The sequence below is a fragment of the Doryrhamphus excisus genome, linkage group LG4 (genome assembly GCF_037039965.1).
Source record: "Doryrhamphus excisus strain RoL-2023G ecotype Guam linkage group LG4, RoL_Dexc_Guam_v1.1, whole genome shotgun sequence".
NCBI classification, from domain to species: Eukaryota; Metazoa; Chordata; class Actinopteri; order Syngnathiformes; family Syngnathidae; genus Doryrhamphus; species Doryrhamphus excisus.
Genome location: NC_136360.1, coordinates 4,543,900 through 4,563,839, shown reverse-complemented (window position 1 = coordinate 4,563,839; position 19,940 = coordinate 4,543,900). Strand labels below are relative to the sequence as shown.

Here is a 19,940-nt window from a genome sequence, read left to right as displayed (position 1 = left end):
TAACAATATTATATATAATTAATATAATAATTAGCATTAATATAATAATTATAATAATCATAATAGTTCTAATAATTATAATAATCTAATAATAATAATTATTATTATTATTATGTGCTTGTGTCCCTTTTTTCAGGAGCACTTTGTAAACAACAGACCATGTCAAAAAACGAAATTGATAAAACCATCAAAAGGTTGGCTCAGGCCATGATGCCAGGTTGTATGTTGAGTTTAAATGAAATACTTTGGAAAGATTGGGCGGGCCGTATTCAAACACTTGGCGGGCCGGATGTGGCCCCCGGGCCGTAGTTTGCCCACCCCTGGGCTAGGCCGTGCAGCTGAAATACTCTCCGATATATACTGTGTACATTAGACAGACTTTCCCTCACTTAAAATATATACAGTTTACAGTCACAGGGAGGACTTTTTTCCAGTCTGCACAGGCACGTGCGTGCACACAGTGCAAAGTGTATCGCAAAACCGAGGTCCATAAAGGCGTATTGTCATGTGTAGGGCGGACCGAACCGTACACTGTCCACAATGCATGCTAGCACCAAATAGACATGCCTGGCATTGTCATATTGTGTTAAAAACGTGATAAACATTTATACATCACTCAGAAAGTGGCCTGTCAAACAGTCATCAGTCATCCATTCAAATCATCCAGTCCAGATCATATGATCTCCTACTGATCCAAGAAGTACTTCTGGTAGATGTCCCAGGACGGTACAAAAGGCATGGTAATGTCTCAGTGACATGAAACATGTTTTTAAATCCGTAGAAGGGCTGACTGTAGTTTTTCTGTTGAAAGCTGATACTGTTGCTGTTTGATGATATTCAGGCAGTCTCGAAGAACCTACAGATGCACACTCATTGGAATCAAGACAAAGATACAATCATAAAAGGCAAACATGATATCTTACCCTGCGAGTGTCCTGAGGTAGAATGACTCCATCATCCCAGAGCCGTCCCGAGGAAAAAAAAGCCGAACTCTCCTCCTCTATCATCCTGTTGAGATCGTTCTCCGTGTTTTTTCGCTCCTCCTGCTCACTGTCAGAAGGAAGCAGAGGGCCAATGTGACCAGCAGCTGTCAGGGACACTCTGGCATTGGGCCACAGGAAGAGGAAGTTGGGGTCAAAGGACCTTCCACACTAGAGACAACAAAAAAAAACAATGAAAATCTGAAATATTACATGAAAAGTCAAATTATCTATCCCTGCTGACCGTGGATTGGCCGCCGGTCAAACACAGGACGCGTTAGTCATAGTATAGTCACTATACTAGTCATAGTATAGTAAAAACACTACAGTATACCAAAAGACCACTAAATACTGCATGGGTGTTTTACCATGGCATAGCTGTCAGCGCCGTGACAACCTCCTATCACCACAGTGATTTTGGGCACAGAGGCGCAGGCCACTGCTGACATCATTGAACCCTGAGCTTTCAGGCGGTTGCTGTTCATTTCTCCCTAAAAGAAAACAAAACCACATAATCTGCAGAAATAATCATGTGATCGGGTTTCCAAAGTGTGGGACAGTGAACCAAGCACAGGCTGCTTATGGGGCCTAAAAGGCCACTGACCTGGATGATAAATGAAGTGTGGCTATGAAGTAATAATTGTAAAGCAAGGTGATGTATTGTAGCTCATACACACTGTAGCACACAGTTTGGCATTAAAAAAATATCTGTGAAAGATGTACTAAACAGATAATTCATGTTCACTCCCTGACATTTGGTCACATGTCTTCCAGCCCTGCCATGTAATGAACATATGTAATACGAGTGTGTGTACCTGTGTTGGGGAGAGTGTTAGTGCTGCTGATGGTGCAGTGTTCTGGAGGAAGAGGAGTGGGACGTCTCTTTGGTCACACAGCTGGACAAAGTGGCTTCCCTTCAGAGCAGACTGATATGACAGCTCTCCATTGTTGGCTACTATTCCTACGAGGTGACTGGAAGCACAGAAGGTAACACATAAACACACTCATTCATTTATGGCCTTGTATATTACATTACTCCTGGTTGGTACGTACAGGTTCCACTATCTAGTATATATAAACATATATAAAAAACAATAAGCGAATTTGCATAATTGACACATTTGCAAAAAGCGAGTTAAAAAAAAACAACCCCCCCCCACCAGATAAAACAAAGCCACCCGTGAGCGCTTTAAGACAGTGGAGGGGCCCACAGCAGCATGTTGAGAAGAGTGATAGCTACTTTCATATCATCTCCAAGTCTCTCTATGAGAAAGGGGTTCACACCGAGGGCTGCATGGCAAAATATCGTAAGGATGCAAAGGTTATTTTTAAAATATGCCCAGATGTGTGCCCCCTTCACACACTTTGGACACCCCTGATCGTGAAGGGTCGACTGATGGGCGAAATACATGACTAAGTCGCTAATTTGGCAATACTGATCCCTCTGCTCATCTTGTTATTTTCTGGCAGACTGGGTGCGTTGCAAGGTTGTTGCAAATCCATGTGCTTCCAATGTATGGGAAACATGAATGTTCAGATTGAGACTTCATAAAGCACAAAATAGTGTGGAATTCAATGAAGCAGAACTGAAGTATTTGTATTAATTAACAGTACGCGGTGATGGCTTTGTTTACATTCATTCATTTTAGACTGCTTTTCCTCACAAAGCTCGCGGGGGTGCCGGAGCCTATCCCGGTCTGTCTGGTCGGCTTGTATATAGACAAACAGCACATATAGACAAACAACCATTCACACTCACATTCATACCTATGGACAATTTGGAGTCGCCAATTAACCTAGCATGTTTTTGGAATGTGGGAGGAAACCGAAGTAGTAGAAAATCCACGCATGCACGGGGAGAACATGCAACTCCACACAGAGATGGCCGAGGGTGGAAATGAACCCTTATTTCCTAGCTGTGAGGTCTGTGCGCTAACCACTAGATTGCCGTGCCGCCCGCTTTGTTTACAATTGTAAAAAAAAGAATAACAACCATCTAACCTGGTTTAACAGTCACCCAGGCTTCATCTAAGCAAATAAGGTTTATAATAGTTTTGAGTGTTTGCATTGTGTGTATGAGCTGTATTTATACCCATGTATCTTTGCAAAGCCAGTGATGAGTGTGGTTCCAAAGCTGGCTTTAAACTCCTGGAAGCGACTTCCGTCTGTCAGCCGACTAATAACCTGGACACACGGACACACATCATTATTCCCCAAAACATCTGTTCTCCTGTGTGGTAAATATCGAAGGGATTATTTTTGATGAGACGAATGAGTGAATGCCTTATGTACCATTTTAACATCCAGACTGTAGGTGTAACTTCTGGGGGCAAGACCCAGCAGCTCATCTGAACTATACAGTGGCTTCTCCTCATCTTTTCTCCTCCTCATCTTCTCTTCATCCTCCTCCTCTGGCAGTGTGAAGTTGAGCGTTGATATGATGTTCCGGGCACACACAAAGGCCTCTTTCTCTTCCCAGGCAAAATGATCCACACATCCACTCACCCTGAAACCAGATTGGTAAAACTTAATTGTGTTGATTATTTTAGTTAACCTAATTTGTTCATTGGTAAACCTACTCGGCATGAAGCCTAGCTCCTCCAAGGTCTTCTGGTGTGACTTCCTCTCCTGTGGCAGCCTTGACCAGTGGCGGTCCTCCCAAGAACATAGTCCCTATCCTGTGCACCATCACTGTCTCTTCTGCCATGGTGGGGATGTAGGCTCCACCCGCTGTGCATGAACCGCACACCACCGACACCTTTAATCATGAGGACGGTGACATTATCTTAGAAGACCGGGTGCATCATTTGTGTGTCGGGAATATTGTACATCTACATCAACATCCCATATATTTAATAAGGTCTTACCTGTGGGATCTTCATTGCAGACATGATAGCTTCATTATAAAAAGTCCTTCCTCCCTGGTTCTTATCAGGAAAGATCTCCGACTGTGAAGACACAAATGTGTGTCCTTTAAAACTTGAACTACAGCATTAATTACTACAGTAATAGTATAAACCTGCAAAGGTAGAAAAGCTCCTCCAGAGTCGATGAGGTAGACACAAGGCAAACGATTCTGAATCGCCACCTCTTGTGCTCGCAGCTGCTTCTTAACTGTGATTGGATAAGCTGTGCCACCCTTCACTGTGGCATCATTAGCGATGACTACACACCACAGGCCATTGATCTTGCCAACACCTGCACATTAAAACGGATCAAGTTGGTGCAGTATATCACAACAGTAGTGATGCTGCAATGTGACTTAATTATACAACATTTTCTACACTTCGGACCCAACATATTTAGTGCTTTCTAACCTGTGAGGCAGCCGGCTGATGGAATATCACCATAAGGAAGACCCAGACCTGCAAAGTGTGACAGCTCTAGGAAGTCTTCATCATCCAAAAGTAGGCGCAATCGGTCTTTTACCAACAACTTCTTGTTCCTTTGTGTGTGTCTGGCAATAGCATTTTCCCCACCTCCTTTAGCGACCTTCTCACTTAACTCCATATACCTGAGAGGATTTCAATATTCACACAATGAAGCCCAACTGATGTGAATTCATCTGGTCTACACACAAGTCCCTCACTTGTTGTGGCAGGCCTTGCTGTTGTGGAGGTTTGCCTCATAAACATGCTGGTGGATGGGTTGCAGGGGTAGGTCTAACACTGGGAAGGCGTTACGCAGAGCTGTCCTCTTATTGGCTGTGCAGTTCATATGCCGGACAAAACAATGCTGATGTTGCTCCACCATCCTGTACCAGAGATTCATATGTTACACGCAAAGCACATTTTAAAACTGCTAATAATACAACTAAAAAGCAATGCTTCATTAACTGATTATATTAAGCAGTGCTTGGAAGAAACTTGGATATTGTGTTTAATTTTTTTTTTTTTTTTTACAGATCTTGCTCTACTTGTGAGGCCATTGAAGAGCATGTGGATGCTACTCACCTATATTGCCCCTCCACTGCCGTGCTTCTCAGAATCCACAATGGCATGTGAGTGTTAGGAGACAAAAATGTGCACACTCTTCCTCCACTACACACGTTCCTTTGGAGACAGAAAGCAAAATGTGAATTAAGCATGTGTATCTTCAAGCTGTAGCTAAAGTACATAAGTGCATCAGTTTAGTAGAACAATCGTCATTCTTTTCAGTGATTTCCTGTGCCTGATGATTAGAATAAAGTCGTAAGGCAGAGAAAAATAAAACAGCAAACATACTTTTGTTCAGCTTGTACTGCAGTACATATTTACTATCCCCTCCAAATAAATGCAGAAAATGTTGTAAATGAACTAAAATACAAAGACAGTTGAAAGGATTCCAGTATGTTGATGATCTGTAGTCCACACTGGCCACTAGGTGTCACTAGTAGCATGCACCAAACTCGAGATCAACACAGAAACCATTTTCCTGTTTTGTTTTCCTGTTTTTCCTCACCTTCTTCACCAAATGCTTACGATTGAAACTTTCTGTGGTTCAATTTTGGTTTATTGAGGTGCGAAACAGAGTTTCATTGAAGTGATTGCCTATTTTGTCCACCACGACCAACATATAATACTGCTACACAATGAACAGCTACCGACAGGAGTGGTATTTTCTCAATGTTGACGAAAATCAATATTACAAACATTTCCTTTACTCGCTTACTTACTATGGAGTGAAATGTATGCCAAAGGTCACAATGGTACCTGCAAATACTCCGCATGATTTAAGACTAGAGACAAAACTCAAGATCTTACCTAGCAATGTGTGCGTACATGTCTGTCAGTGTAGGCTGTAATGTAGATAAAACGGGACAATAAAGAGAAAAATAACCGCAAAATCATCAGCGACTAGTTTCTTGAGGGATCATTTTCTTCTTTGTTAAGGTGCTGGCCGATTACTGGTGCTACTGCCCCCTTCAGGACAGGAGGACACACGGCCATCGTACTGATGACAACAGTTGCAATATGCAAGTTAGCCAAAAGAGGGCGTTAAATATTTACAAATAACACTACTGTACTCATAATTAGCCCAGTATTATGAGCCGTCAGTATTTATTGACAATTTATATATATTTATACGTCCACATTAATACCTTTATTTTATTCAGTCTCCTGGCAACTGTGCTTGTCTGTAAATGCGTGGATTATTGTGTAATTCATAAAACTAAAGATAATTTTCCATGTGGCAACACAAAACACACTGTTTATAAAACTGAAATAAATCAATGCGTGTCAATAAATCCATTGATAGAGTTCATAAAGTTATTAATTTAGGTTGATATTCTCATGCTGTTCTTCATTCAGATGACGATTGACGGCTCCTGGTTTAGGGCGGAGAGCAGGAGTAGGAGGAGGAAAAGGAGGAGGAGTGAGACGCAGACAGGATGAGCGATACTGTACAAGTCGATATCGACTCATGTAATTCCGTTGAACATTTTTCAATTAATCGTTACAATCAGAATAAAACGTAGGTCCAGGATTGCAGGAAAAAAGTATATATTTTCTAATCAACAATTGCATTTTCGAGGAGGTATTCGAGGAGGTTATTGATATCAAATAAAGTAGAGTAATATGCATATAAGTATTTCTGACACTAAATTAAAGCTTCTACCGTGCCTTTTCCCAATCTGCTTTTTTTCTTTTTTTGTGTTAATTTCTACTAAATTAATTGTCCCCTTGGTTGCACTTCAACTGGAGAGCCATGCACTACAATATCATCACTATAGTATCGATCTAATAGTGATACCATCTTTATCGATACTATCGCTATCGGGATCGACCCTCCCACCCCAAGCAGACTCCAAGGGCTCGGCGGCAGTTTGAGAAGAACCCGAATCGGGAAAAACTGCGTCCAATCCCGGAGAACTCAGAAGGGGCAATCCACGATGAGTTGGGGAACAGAGCTCTGGGTACGTTGACTCTTAAGTTTTCATCTTGTTGCTTTGTGTTTCCAACTCGGTGACTTTGGAGAAATTGAGAAGAAAGAAAGGTGTCGTGGTACCTTTTTTGAGCGTTGTGTAAAAAAGACCAGTAGCTAACGCTAGTAGTCACTTGGCTAAAATGCTAAAGCTAATCCGCGGCGCACCTCAATGGTTGTGACAGCGGCGGAACAATAGACAGGTCTACAGGGGCAGGGCAAGCCGGGGCAGTTCGCTTCTTTGCCGCTTCTCTCTCCTCTACCGACATTCCCGGGTTTATGTCACAACACTTGGGCTCTTTGAGCCGCGGAGTAGAATAGTTAGACCGGCAAGTTGTATCTTGACCATTTTTGGGAGTCACACCCAGTATCAAACGGAGAGGCTGGCAGGGATTGCTGGGATCAGGGCGGAGTAAAACTGGAAACTACACCGTCTTACCTTCACTGACTTGACCTCAAATGAACACAACGTTAAATCGAACTGCTGTTTCTTTGACCGTTAGCAGTGCTTATTTGTGAGAGTGGTGCATGAAATATCTTAGTTTTCTTTTGTTTCAGAAAAAAATCGGGTAATCTTTTCACAGTCAACAATGGTACCTGTCAATTTTTAAATAAATAATAATAATGTTCAGTTTTTAGTGACATTGTCCGAGAGGTATTGGTTTAACTATTTGTCCATTATTGTAGTGGTATAGAACTGCATCATAATGAGATGTTTTGGCCATCTCAGAAACACCCCACAGTATGATGCAAAGATGTATTTTAATCAATTGTGTCACCCAAAACTGGCTGCTATTTACTTAGTAAAGACAGACATATGTAATGTGTCATGTCCATCACCTCACTGTTAAGCTGTTTATGTACTAAAATTAAAGAAAATTCAAATAAGGTATATCATTCAAATAGAGAATATAATCAAACCTTAATTTAGTACCACCAGTTTTTGAGGAATACCTTTATTATAGGGCGATGTTGGCCCAGATAAGCTGGAATACCCCCCCCCAAAAAAAAGCAAACAGAAGCATCCTTCCTCCTCTATGTGGGCGTGTGAGCAAGAGAGAGGAGTGCTTCTGCCGGACTCGGTGGTTTGCTTGGTCAGTTCCATAAAAATGCTACCAAAAACAACAAGATAACTGTTTGCTTACGATTGTGAAGTGGTGTAAACAAAGAGACAGATGTGATGTGACAGAATGACTTACTCACGCTGACCTCCACCGCATCTTTGGGATGAAATGTGTGATGTGGCTCTAAGGATTCGCCAGCTGAGTCATTTTGCAGTCCCGGATGGACAGGCAGAACTGGACATCCATATTTAAGAGAGAAGGATGGCTTAACGTTTTATGAATAACTCACTGGCTCACTGGAAAGTTACTGTTTTAACCATAGGACCTTTTTAACTGTTTGTTTGTTGGTCTGTTTGAAGCATTAAGTTTGCATTTTAGTGCATTTTATGGGTTTTATCAGATATTTTTACATTATCTATTCAGATATTATGCCTGATAAAACAAAACAGAGCCTGGTCTGTCCAAGTGCTCTGAGAAATCAAGGGAAAGTAGAGGATATTTTGAGGAAACTAGAGGAAAAAACCCAGGAGAGGAAATGAAATGTGGAAACGGCATTTATCTCCTGTCGGAATAAAACCCATCAACTTTAAAAGCGGATCAATATGCCTACATGTAAACAAAAATGTCAAGATGTTCATTCACTTGTTTATTAAACCATTTAAACTCCCCTAGCAAGCAAAGCACACGATCTGCTGAGTCGAGGCACAGACTGGCTGACTGTCATAATCCCCTGATGAGATTAATGTGTTGGCTGTCAAGATTAAACCTGATTGGCTGTCTGATGTCAGATTACAGATAATCGTTTGAAAAAAAAATTGTGAAGTAGTTCATTGGCTGTTTTCTGGCAGATTTCTGCTAGATTTCTCCGTTTTTTTTTTTCTTGCTCATTCGAATATAGTTGGTACTTAATTCAATGTATTAAGTACCAACATGAGGAAACATTTTTTTTATTTTTCCATTTTGCCAATAAGTATTTTTGGCCACAGTCTCACTTATGTACACACAATAGAGCAAGAGTGTGCTGTTACTAGTTGTCTTGGATGCACTCCAGAAGACATTACAAAGCAGGCAAGGAACATCCGATTACCGACCTGGCTTCCTCCTCACTGTAAAGTTGAAAGTGCTGTGTGTATGTGTGTCTGTGTGCTTTTAGTAGCGTTACAATGCTGCCATACTGCGCTTTCTTTGGTCTGGCTGGCTGGTCGGAAGTCTGGCTCAGCCATCAGTGATGAGAGGCTGACAGGTGGGCTTCTCTGCTGACTGGCCATGCTTTAAGACCAGTATAAAGGTGGTAAGACGGAGGAAGGACAATAGTCTTTTAATGGCTGGTTAGTGGAAAGCAGTTCTGTCGGAATCTCACACATACTATTGAAGTAATGGAACATTTTTCATCTTCGTGTTTCCTATGGGAGATGGCTTTCTGAAGCATTTGATATCCGCAAAGCTTAAATATTTCAGGTAGCCACCGGTCTCTTATTGCATCCTATTTATAAACCACAATAGTTCACGTCCACGCTATGGCGACCCCTCAGTGCACAATTCTTTTACTTATGGCTGATGGAAGTGTACTTGTAGAAGCTTTCAGGGTTTGCAATTTGGTGTAAAACAGTAGTTTGCCTCTAGCCAGTCACAGCAGGTGTGAATGAAAACACATGGAAGCTAAGGGACCTGGCCTGGACACAACAATCTGTTGTACATTGGCTAGCCAATTAGCCAACCAATTGTGTATGTACAGTATGCAGACTAGGGCGTTTTTATACATATGTCAAAGAGGACGTTATCAGTTCACTTTAGTGGGGAATTGTATGAAAAACAGTGCTACTTTTATCCATTGTTTATTTGAAATAAAACATGTCATTTAAAAACTAAATCTAAGGTAATTGTTTTGGCAACCCTACACAGTTTTTTTTAGTCTGTGTGACGATGGAAGTCTTAATTCAATTGACATGTAAAACTACAGACGTGTAGAAGGGAGCAGATGGAGGAAGGAGGACAAAAATGAAATGCTATTAGTTAAATTTTGAAAGGAGAGTTGATGATATATAAGAGAGGTTCAATTTACCAACTTGACTTGGAGATGCATGTTTATTCTTATAAAAAAATGAAATACTGTGGCATTGTCAACATTTATGATGGCAGTAACAACATCAAAAAGCTTTTTTTTTGCTTTTGTTTGCTTTTGAGTAGTGGTGTTTCAAACAGTACACGTTAGGTTGATTACCCTGAACAAATTGTGTCCCTTTGGAGAAACCCAAGGAGTAAGGTCAAGCGTGGTTTCAGTTTACCTGAACAGGACAATTCTGCACAACACACACTGACTACAATTATTGTTTTATCCTCAGAAATAGGACTGGCATGACGTCAAATTTCACAGGATGATGATTGTCCTCCAAATTATTACAGATAAACAATATTATTATTGATTACTTGAGTTCACTGTATCAAAAGCAATAAACTTTAATTTCTCAGGAGTATTGAATATTGCAATTGCAATGTCAAGAGCTTTTAAATAAAATAAATGTAACATACATAGAAACATGATGTAAAACAATAGTTTGTGTATTGATTATGGAAAAAAACCCAACTGAAAACGAAACTGAAGTTCTATTAGTTTTAGGGCTGCAAATAGTGAGTTTTCCGTGTGCACCCCTAAAGTTTTAAGTTGGGGGCTGCTGTAAAAAAAAAAAAAAGTCTGGAGCCCTGTAATAAAATTCTGGACAAGACATCACAGAAAAAGACTCTGCTTTCCCTTCCTCTTGGAGTGCAGTCACTACAGTGAGCTTCCTGTGCTCACAGCTGCATTCTTCCAGCTGTTTGGCAGCTGATTTCATGCAGTAACAAGATCAACCTCTGTGTGCCGCTCACTAAAATGGGTCAACATGTGCCATCCGACCCTTTCTAATCAGGCCTCAAGGATGCATTTAGTTGAGCAGTTTTTGTCGCTATGGGATTACCACTTGACATCAGAGTTGTAACTGCACAGTTTTTTTAATAGGAAATACAATAACTGGTGGCGGTGGTCCAAAACAAACTTTTAAGGGACTCACCTTGTGGAATTTATTGGATTTTCTGTGGTTCATCATACCAGCCGTGTATCATCATTTATGAGTAGTGTTTAACTCATTGATTGCCAGCCATTTTCAGAGTAGAGAGCTCCATAGTGCCAGAGGTTTGGGCCATTTTTTATCAACTTTCCACACCCACAGAATATTACGTTTTAGGACTACATAAACATTGGAACTATTTAAAGAAACTTTACACTCTTATTTCTAGCCTTTTGGGGTGTTTTATAAATTGGCAGTGGAACATAGGATGGTTTCAGCGAAAACACCTGATTTTAACCGAAAAACAGAGAATATTTGCTTTTTCTGCAGAGATGCAAGTTCAAGCAGAATGTTTTTTTTTGTTTTAGTGACACCTTAAACATCTACCTGTATGAAACAGCAAAAACAGCGCAGGAAAAAAGATTATGATGAAAAAATAAATTACATTTATTCCGATTTAGAACACAAGCAATCATCTATTCACAGATGTATGCTTGTGTTTGAAATATTTACTACTAAACTGTATGCATGTGTTTAAACTATAGGCATCATAGGCCACAACAACGGCGTCACCTATGTCTTCCCTTATACTTTGTGATCGCGACAAATCCACAGCCAGACAAACTCTCTGCCAGTGTAAGCTGCCTATACTTTTTTCTCTGTTGGATTTCCTCATATATACTTCGCCAATTTACTCTCGGTGTGCAATACTTCTGTCTTCTTCATATCCAAGCTGTTGCTGCAGATTGAGGGAAAACAGAACTGTTGTCCCCTGCTGGGACAGGAATACATTGCCTACAAATCTGAAATATATGATCAGTAGCTTCCTTGAAAACAAGCAAAAGACGTTTGGCAGTCAACGTGACTTTTGAAAAGTCTATAGACGTCTTTGGCAGTGAGTCTTTTTTTTCCGGAATGTGGAACCTGACTCAGTGTAGACAGCAATACATGCAGACCTCTCGAGTCATGACTTGGCTGGATTTAGCACTTTGGTCACACCTGCAGCTCTGTTCCATAGGTTGTCACCGATCAGTCCTTCTTTTAGTCAACTATTTATAAGCCAGTTATTTCTTCAGCATCAAAATCTGAGATTTGAGGCATGTTGAAAATTGGAAAATGTTGTGAATGTTTTGGGTGTTTACAGTTCCACAAACTAGTCATCATATTTATTATTTGGTTCAATGGTCTTGTGGTCTAATTCATCAAGTTTGAATTTATTGGGATGATGTAGATTTTAAATGTCTTGCAGTTAGGACATGCTATGGTCTAGGTCAGGGGTCAGCAACCTGCGGCTCCAGAGCCGCATGTGGCTCTTCAGCCTCTTTATTGTGGCTCCCTTTGCGATGCTTGAATATTTTTAACACCCGAGTGGGGAAAATGCACGTCTTTTGTAATGAGTTTTAAAAAATCCAACTTTGTCTGAGACCATGAATGCATCCTGAGTGAGTTCTGACTGCTATCCAGTTCAGTACATGAAGAAAAACAAGTAATACTTACCTACAAATCTAAAAAATAAATTCGAGATAATTTAAAAACAGCGGCATGGGAACTTGTTTTTACGTTTACAGTAGTTTACACATACATTTATGTAAGTTTATCTCCAAAACTAGCAAGAGTACTCCAACTCATCTTTTCTTATCTGAACTACTTTGATACCCCCAAATTCCCTCCAATGTTGTTTTAAACATACTATATGTTTTGCGGCTCCAGGCTATTTTTCTTCAGTGGGCATTGGGTAAAATGGCTCTTTTCATAGTAAAGGTTGCCGACCCCTGGTCTAGGTCTTACTATTTAAAGATAATCCATTGGGGAACCTCCTAACAACCTAAAGCCTGTACTGTTTAGGAAAAATATGCTTTATAAGTTCCACATTGAGCTTGAACCGCCATGTGAAACATCATCATCGTCACTATGCAACTCCACAAATGCATCTTGCATGGTCTTGGCTTTTGTGAATTTTCTGTGCTATATCACGACAGAAGGTTATCAGTGACGGCAAAGAGGAGAAATATAATTATGGTTGTTTGTCTACCCTCCGGATAGACTGGTGATCAGATCAGGGTATACACTATCTCTCTCTCAAAGTCAGCTGGAATAGACTTCAGTGCATTAGAAACACTGAACAGGATAGACAGTTAAACATGAGTGGGTGGATGGATTAATTGATTAAAAAAATGTTATTCATTCATAACCTCTGTTTGCTGACGCAGCAAGTGTGTTTTTTCATGGGTTAGATGTCCACCAGCTGACATTCTCTCCATGTTGTGTACTAAACACACCAGCTGCTTGCGAAACCTGCTTTTTCCTCCTATAGCACTGATCCTATCTGCTTTACAGATGCACAATGTTCAGTATTACCTCGTGGCATACCAACAAAAAGCCAAAACATCAGCTTACACGGGCACAACATAAAGAGACAGTAGAAAGTATTGCAGTATTGTTTGTCAGTTCGGTTTAATTACTCAGTTGTTTGTCGCCATAGTGCCAATGCTGTCCTTAGTTACCAATGTAATACAGAGAACAAATCCAACAAGAATACACCTCTTGTTCCCTGTTTGTGTTTCTGGAACTAAAGGTGCCGGTGCATATTTGTCATGTGACTATAAACAATTAACAACTTTCCATCTCATGCTACATTTTACAATTGAACACTTTTATGCTTTACAAACATCACCAATCATCATTGTCTTCCTGATGGGTAAAACAATCAGCATACATTTTTTCTCTCAATAAAGTCGGATGTTTTGATATGTTATTTTCAATGTCTTATATTGGAAAATTAATAAATTAAAATAGAAAATCATCATTTATTACCACATAAACAACAACCAAAGTACTGAAAATTGGTACTGTGGTGTACTGATATCAATTCCCAGGTACTAGGTATCGGTACCGTAACGGTTCAAATTTGGAAGGTGCCCATCCTCATATAGAAGATGGATTGATGGTATTACCATAAATGACTCACCATGGGGAGAGAGTGTATAGACAACTCCTCCCCTTTTCTATTTTCTCTAATGTAGTCCTTGAGCATATGATGAAAACAATGCTACAGTAATTCTCACATTAGAAGACTTTTCCCAGGCTCTTTATTTGGCAAGTAAAGTCACTAGCCCCAATAAAACTGTTCAGTGTTGCCTTTAAGTCGGTCCTGCTCATTTACACACTAACTAGCTGCCAGCACAGGGGTTTTCATGTTACCCTGGTAACCTGTCCCTGAAGTGTTCATTGTACCTTCAAGTCACTGCTTCAGCCATGACCACAAAGCATAGTCTTCCCTTGGACATTCCTATTCCTGAATGTCTCAAACATTTATTTATCAACTCGGACAATTTTTAGTACCTTAAGTGTTGAGACAAGTCTATATGAGGCTCAGATTTCAGCATCACTGAAGTCTGCTTTGTGCTGTCTGACAAAACAACAAACTCTTAGAAATAAGTAGCTGCAGGGATCATGAAATGAATCCAATACAAAACATCAGTTCATACTAACATGGTAATGACAGACACAATGGGCAGCAGTGTGAGTCCAAGTTGACAAAAGGAATACTACTAAACATGTGACCTTGTCAGACAGATTTGGGAGAATACATGGGTTGTGTTGCGTATCCGCCTTTCCAATCTTTAAAATGTTCCCATTATTGCTGCTAAAAAGGTTCAAATCAGTTAGCTGGGAGGCATCTATGGACATGTTTTTAGATGGGAGGGTATGAGACAAAGCTGCTGAAGTGTCACATGTAGACTATGGAACCATTTCTGTTGTTTCATGGAAGTGACTTCCCCTTTCCAAACTATAACCTGTCATGTCCACTCCTGTCTCCACAAATTATGTAAAGGTAAAGGGAAAACACAGCTCAAAGCTTCATATCTCTTGTCACATGGTGCATTGTGACACATAGCACTACATGTAAGGCAGTAGTGTTGGGGATGTTCTGCTTACAAATACTAAATGAGATGCTGTGTCTGGGGGTAATATGATTATGCAGAATACAATAAATATTGCAGAACATTTAGTACAGAGGAATGCATTTAAAATATTTTTAGTCCTGGCTGAACATAGACATATCAGACAAAATGTCTTCATTCATGTATGAGAAACATGAACCCTGCTTGAAGGTTTGGACCTTGGTCCATATTTAAAAGTGTGAACAGACAGCACCCTAAATGCAAACTGTCACACATTTCCTCACCAAACCATCTGTCAACACCCAAACCACGTGTCTGAACGCCCCAAGTCTATCGCACAAATGAGAAAAAGGTGTCATTTTCAACACGTCAAAGATGTGTATCAGTTGTTAGATAAATCAGGGATTCTGTGATGAATTAATGATTTGTGTGTGTGTGCATGCATGAGTGGGTGTGAATTTATACATAGGAATGCACAGATGGTCGAATGACACAGTTCTGTGGATGGTTAAATAGAGTAATAATTACATCCTGTTTCAAATAAGACACATTCACTGGGAATGCTGTGGTTTGTGTTGAGGGCAGCCACTAAAACCAATGCAGTGTTTATTTTTAGTACTTGTTTGTTTTTGTCCAATGCTTTTGTCAGTTTTGCATATGTCAATACACGTACTGCTATTTACTGCTTTACTCCCTATTTTGTAAAAACAACTAAACAGGATATAGCCCAATTTTAGCCTTTAGCCTTATTTTGAAGGCTGGACATGTGTTGTGAGTCTAGAAGCTTCCTTGACAGTTGCTAACAGTGACGAGCCGGGGAGGAAGGGGATCACTGTTGATGCACTACCCAGCTGATTGGGATGTCATACAACTTCATATAAAAAATTAAAACTATCTCTCTTAAAGCTAATTTCACAAAAAGAAAAATGTGACACTGATTCACACTTGCATGCACAGTAAAGTAAGCTAACCCCATATGTAGTTTTTATTGACCAAATCCGCAGTTCCGTCTGTGATTCTGTTAATGTGGAAATCATAGGGCCCTTGGGTTCAATCTTGCTGTGAAGTGTAAACTACTGGATGGCTAGTTTCACTGTCCACTTTACCTTGAACTGATTGGGTGCTGTCCAAGGTGCCCCACCTCAGCGGCCCACATGGCAAACCAGATGCCTTCTGGATAAAAGTTGGAGAAAGGAATGGTCATACTGAGCAAAGATTGAGCTATATGGTCACAGTGACAAGGAGTTAAGGTGATTGCTGCACCAACTCTTAAGCACGGTGGTAGCGTCATTGTCTTGGCTCTGTTTTGATGCCAGTTTTACTGGTATTGCACAGCTGATGGAATCATGAAGATTCATGAAAATTCCTCAATCTCACCTCAAATCAACTGTTAGATGGCTGAAACTCTGATACAGTAAGACCATGATCCCAAACACACACACACACTACTGTTTTTTTGAATGGATAAACTGGCCCAACATTAGCGTCTATAATGACCTTCCCAGAGCCCTGACCTCAACCCCAAAGAACAGTTTTGAGTCAAAAGCTGAATACATGCCAGGAAACAGATTGACTGTACCATTTGTGCCAAGAAGAAGCTTGGTGATGGCAACTAGAAGCTATTAATCTTTATCAAGATAGCCACCTATCTTTTTCTGTGCCTTCCTTGAGAATAACCAGTCTTTCTGGTTGTAGAACAATACAAGGATCAGATTGCTATGAAACTTGCCAAGCTAGCATGACACAGGATGCTGTGTTCACCTTTTCAGGTTTTGAATGTAGTTTTTGGTTCAGAAGTGGACAATTTGTCTCTTTGGGTGAAACTGCCCGAATATAGGTGTGCCAGGCTTGAGGCATCATATTGAGAAATACTTGAACCAGTAATTTCTGACAAAAATGCAGCAACAAAGTACTGAGTAAATGCAGTGAATACCTTTTGTGAATTCTTAGGTTTCTATTTTATTTCTATTTGATTTGATTTTATGGAGACCCATGAGGCTGAGCCTGAATGACTAACTGATCTAATTCTACAGTATATACCTCATTGTAATACAGCTGTATTGAAATAAGGACATTTTCCTGGAGCTAACAAAACGTGATGTGCACTGACGAACTTGTGACGAGTTAAGTCTTGTGACTGTCGCTCTCATTTATGATTGCATTGTAAAGCTTTGGATGGCAGCCAGGGCTGCACGGTGGACTAGTGGCCTAGCATGTTTGCCACACAGCACTTGTTCAGGAACTGGACACATACGTATTGAAGTTGATCATCTCGACAACCAGGAAATGAGACACAACACACAGACTTGATGTAGTTCAAAATGATCTACAGTCAACAATCATTGCAGACTGTAACTTCAGGTCTACTTTTTGTCATGTTTTGATCCTTGCGACATCTTTTGTGCTCTCAGCATCATTTCGATGCAGTCATTTTGCGCTTTGTGCGCTCCTTCATCATAGAGAACATGTGGTGAGATGCATGTGATGCAGCTTTCAGGTTGAAAGTGATGGATCTCATAGCTTTTACTCTGGTGGATCTTGCCAGTGTGTCAGCAGGTCCAGTGTCACCAGCGCGTTTCGGGGAGCTGGACTGCTGCATGCTGGGAAAGACAGCACAAGCTCGGGGGCTGATTTGCCTCAGAACAGGGCAGCACTGGGAGTGATGGGAGAGATACTGGCGGGGTGTGTGGCTAGGGAATTGTAGAGCTGTTCAGTTCTGAGAGTGAAGAAGACGACTTCAGAATTGTGTACTTAAGTCACAATAAGTGACTTAAGTGTACTTAAGTTTTATGCCACACTAGACTTTATGTTTATGTTTTTCTAAATGACTTCAGTCTTGTAAATCTCCCACGTTGTCACAAGGCAGGTGTTACGTATGTTACTCTTACTGAGATTATTTGTCTACAATAATTGTTATGGAGAGGAACGAAGTCCCGCCGAGTTAGTCAGGTTAATCTTTGATCTCTTGCAAACTTCCCTCTTTATGAGGGGGTCCAATTCAGAAATAGTGCTTCAAGGTCCAGAACATCATAATAAAAACGAAAGTGTGAAATATTGAGTTGTTTTCACACTGATCTTGAATGTTTTTTTACACAAACACTGAATAAAGTTTGCAAGCTTCAACCACGTATCTTAAAGTGAATTTTGAGTTGATGCATTATTTCTTAATAATATAAATTGGTAAAATTTGGACACAAATATTTCTCACCTCAACAAGCAATATTAGCAGGTAATAAAAAGTTGTAACCTCAGCCTTTTTAAGTTTTTGTTTTAAGGGGGCGGGGTTTTTCATGGTTTTATGCTGCTGGTTTTGATACTGATTATCCATGAGTAAGATTGGCCAATCACTGCCAATACTGATCACATGGATTAACATTAACAATGGGTGCTATTGGTTGTGTGATCTGAAACAAGAACTATAAAATCACCTGAATTTAGACTAAAAACTCAAGTTTTCAGGAAAACAAATATCACTTGTGAAACTTGCAGATGAGACGCCATCTTTAAGGAGACTTTTTATGTGTGAGTACATTGTCTGATGGAGATGGAGTTCAGCCATTTCCAAACCGTTTCCATTGTGTGTTTTCCAGTTGGAGGTTAAAAGTAAAATAGCAGGACAGATTACCTGACATTTCAAGATTGAATTCACATGAAATGACATGATCGTTTCTTTTGGCAAGGTTTACAAGAGATGTATTGCCTTCTGTTTTCTGTCTGGCTAAATAGTTTTTTTTCCCCTCAGGTTACAAAATAAATGGTTCTTTTGTACAGGTATTTATTTTGCCAATTGATCATAAATCTCTAACTGTGTATAAAGTATTATAGTAAGATATAGGAGTAATATCTCAGGAATGATATTTGTTTTTCTTCTCCACAGCAAAATGAATGGGTTGACTTTGACCATTCTAGATGATTCTAGATTCTAGATGATTCAGTGAGAAATGTACAGACTATGAGAAATACAAATATCCATTCATTAACAGATGAGTGCTATATGCTCTGACTAAAACTAAAACACCTTTTACACTTTATGACTCAGTCATCGCAAAACCATGTGTCAAGGTTTAAATGCACCAATCAATATTAATGGAGCCCATTGACTCATACTAGATGACTGCACTGCTTGAGGTTCTGATTCAGTTTAGTCTGAGTATTTTTATAGTGATGCATCCCATACTTCCTCCTCGTCTCTGTATTAAGCCAGGCCTCTCACCTTGTGTGTGTTTGTACGGTGTGAAGATAGAAGACCTGCAACTGCTTACAAAAAACTATATACACATGCTCATAGTACAACACTGACTATCCTTCAGCTTCTTATAACCGTCACTAATTTGTTTTCACGTGTGCCCTATGTTGCCAGTTCTGATCAGATCAGATTCCATAGACTCTTCCTTAGCAAATATCCTCAAAAGAGCTGTCTGTTCACTTAGCTTCTTTTTGCTGCTTTGTTTTCCAAATGATTGAATAAAGCCTGTGAAAAATGAAATGAACAAATTTGCAGCCATGGACACACCTAAGCATGGTGGATGAAGAAAAATGCTGCCACTGTTTTCTACCAATCAGCATTCTAATCTGAACTATGACTTGATTCTTTAAATATCCATTATTTACACATACTGTGTTTGTTCATATCAGTGAAAAAATCAATTACAGTATGAAAAGATGTATTTTCATTCATTTACAGTCATCATTACCATGCTTTTTTTTTTACAGTACTAAGTACAAAAAAAAATCCAGGGGTGAATGGCATTCCTTTTTCCCCCTCTACTTCTCAACGTGTTCCTGGAAATTGCCTATCCTCTCACAGCATTGCCTCTTCAACCCGTGATACACGTACACAACACACAGCGGGACCTGGGTGGGAAGTGTCAACTTGTCTGAAACCGTGGCATCACTCTGAGAACCTCTAGGCATGTTTGTATGCTTGTGTGTCTCTGCATGTGCTTGTGCTTGTGTATGTTTTTACCATGGTCCTCAGAAAACAAAGGTGCTTCCAATAATGTGATGGGATGGAGAAGACAAGCTCTGTCTATGCGTCTGCCC

General features: G+C 40.1%; 2 protein-coding genes across 5 annotated transcripts in view; one reads left to right on the top strand and one right to left on the bottom strand.

The window, feature by feature from the left end:
- Positions 1-97: 97 nt before the first annotated feature.
- LOC131129881 (methylcrotonoyl-CoA carboxylase beta chain, mitochondrial) lies at positions 98-5,861 on the bottom strand. The gene is made up of 13 exons (XM_058073816.2): positions 5,723-5,861; positions 4,934-5,032; positions 4,570-4,734; positions 4,298-4,494; positions 4,000-4,178; positions 3,848-3,928; positions 3,560-3,738; positions 3,273-3,486; positions 3,073-3,164; positions 1,796-1,952; positions 1,349-1,471; positions 924-1,151; positions 98-856 (listed from the first exon to the last, which is right to left on the bottom strand). Exons 1-13 carry the CDS (start codon positions 5,740-5,742, stop codon positions 770-772), a joined length of 1,821 nt encoding a protein of 606 aa, XP_057929799.2. The 5' UTR covers positions 5,743-5,861; the 3' UTR covers positions 98-769.
- An 864-nt stretch (positions 5,862-6,725) lies between these two features.
- Positions 6,726-19,940, top strand: part of fnbp1l (formin binding protein 1-like) — a 32,241-nt gene continuing 19,026 nt past the window's right edge. For all 4 annotated transcript variants that reach the window (XM_058073131.2, XM_058073134.2, XM_058073132.2 and 1 more), the window contains exon 1: positions 6,726-6,876. In XM_058073131.2, coding sequence (XP_057929114.1) covers positions 6,853-6,876 — 24 coding nt within the window. In that variant the 5' untranslated portion in view covers positions 6,726-6,852. The remainder of the gene's footprint in view (positions 6,877-19,940) is intronic.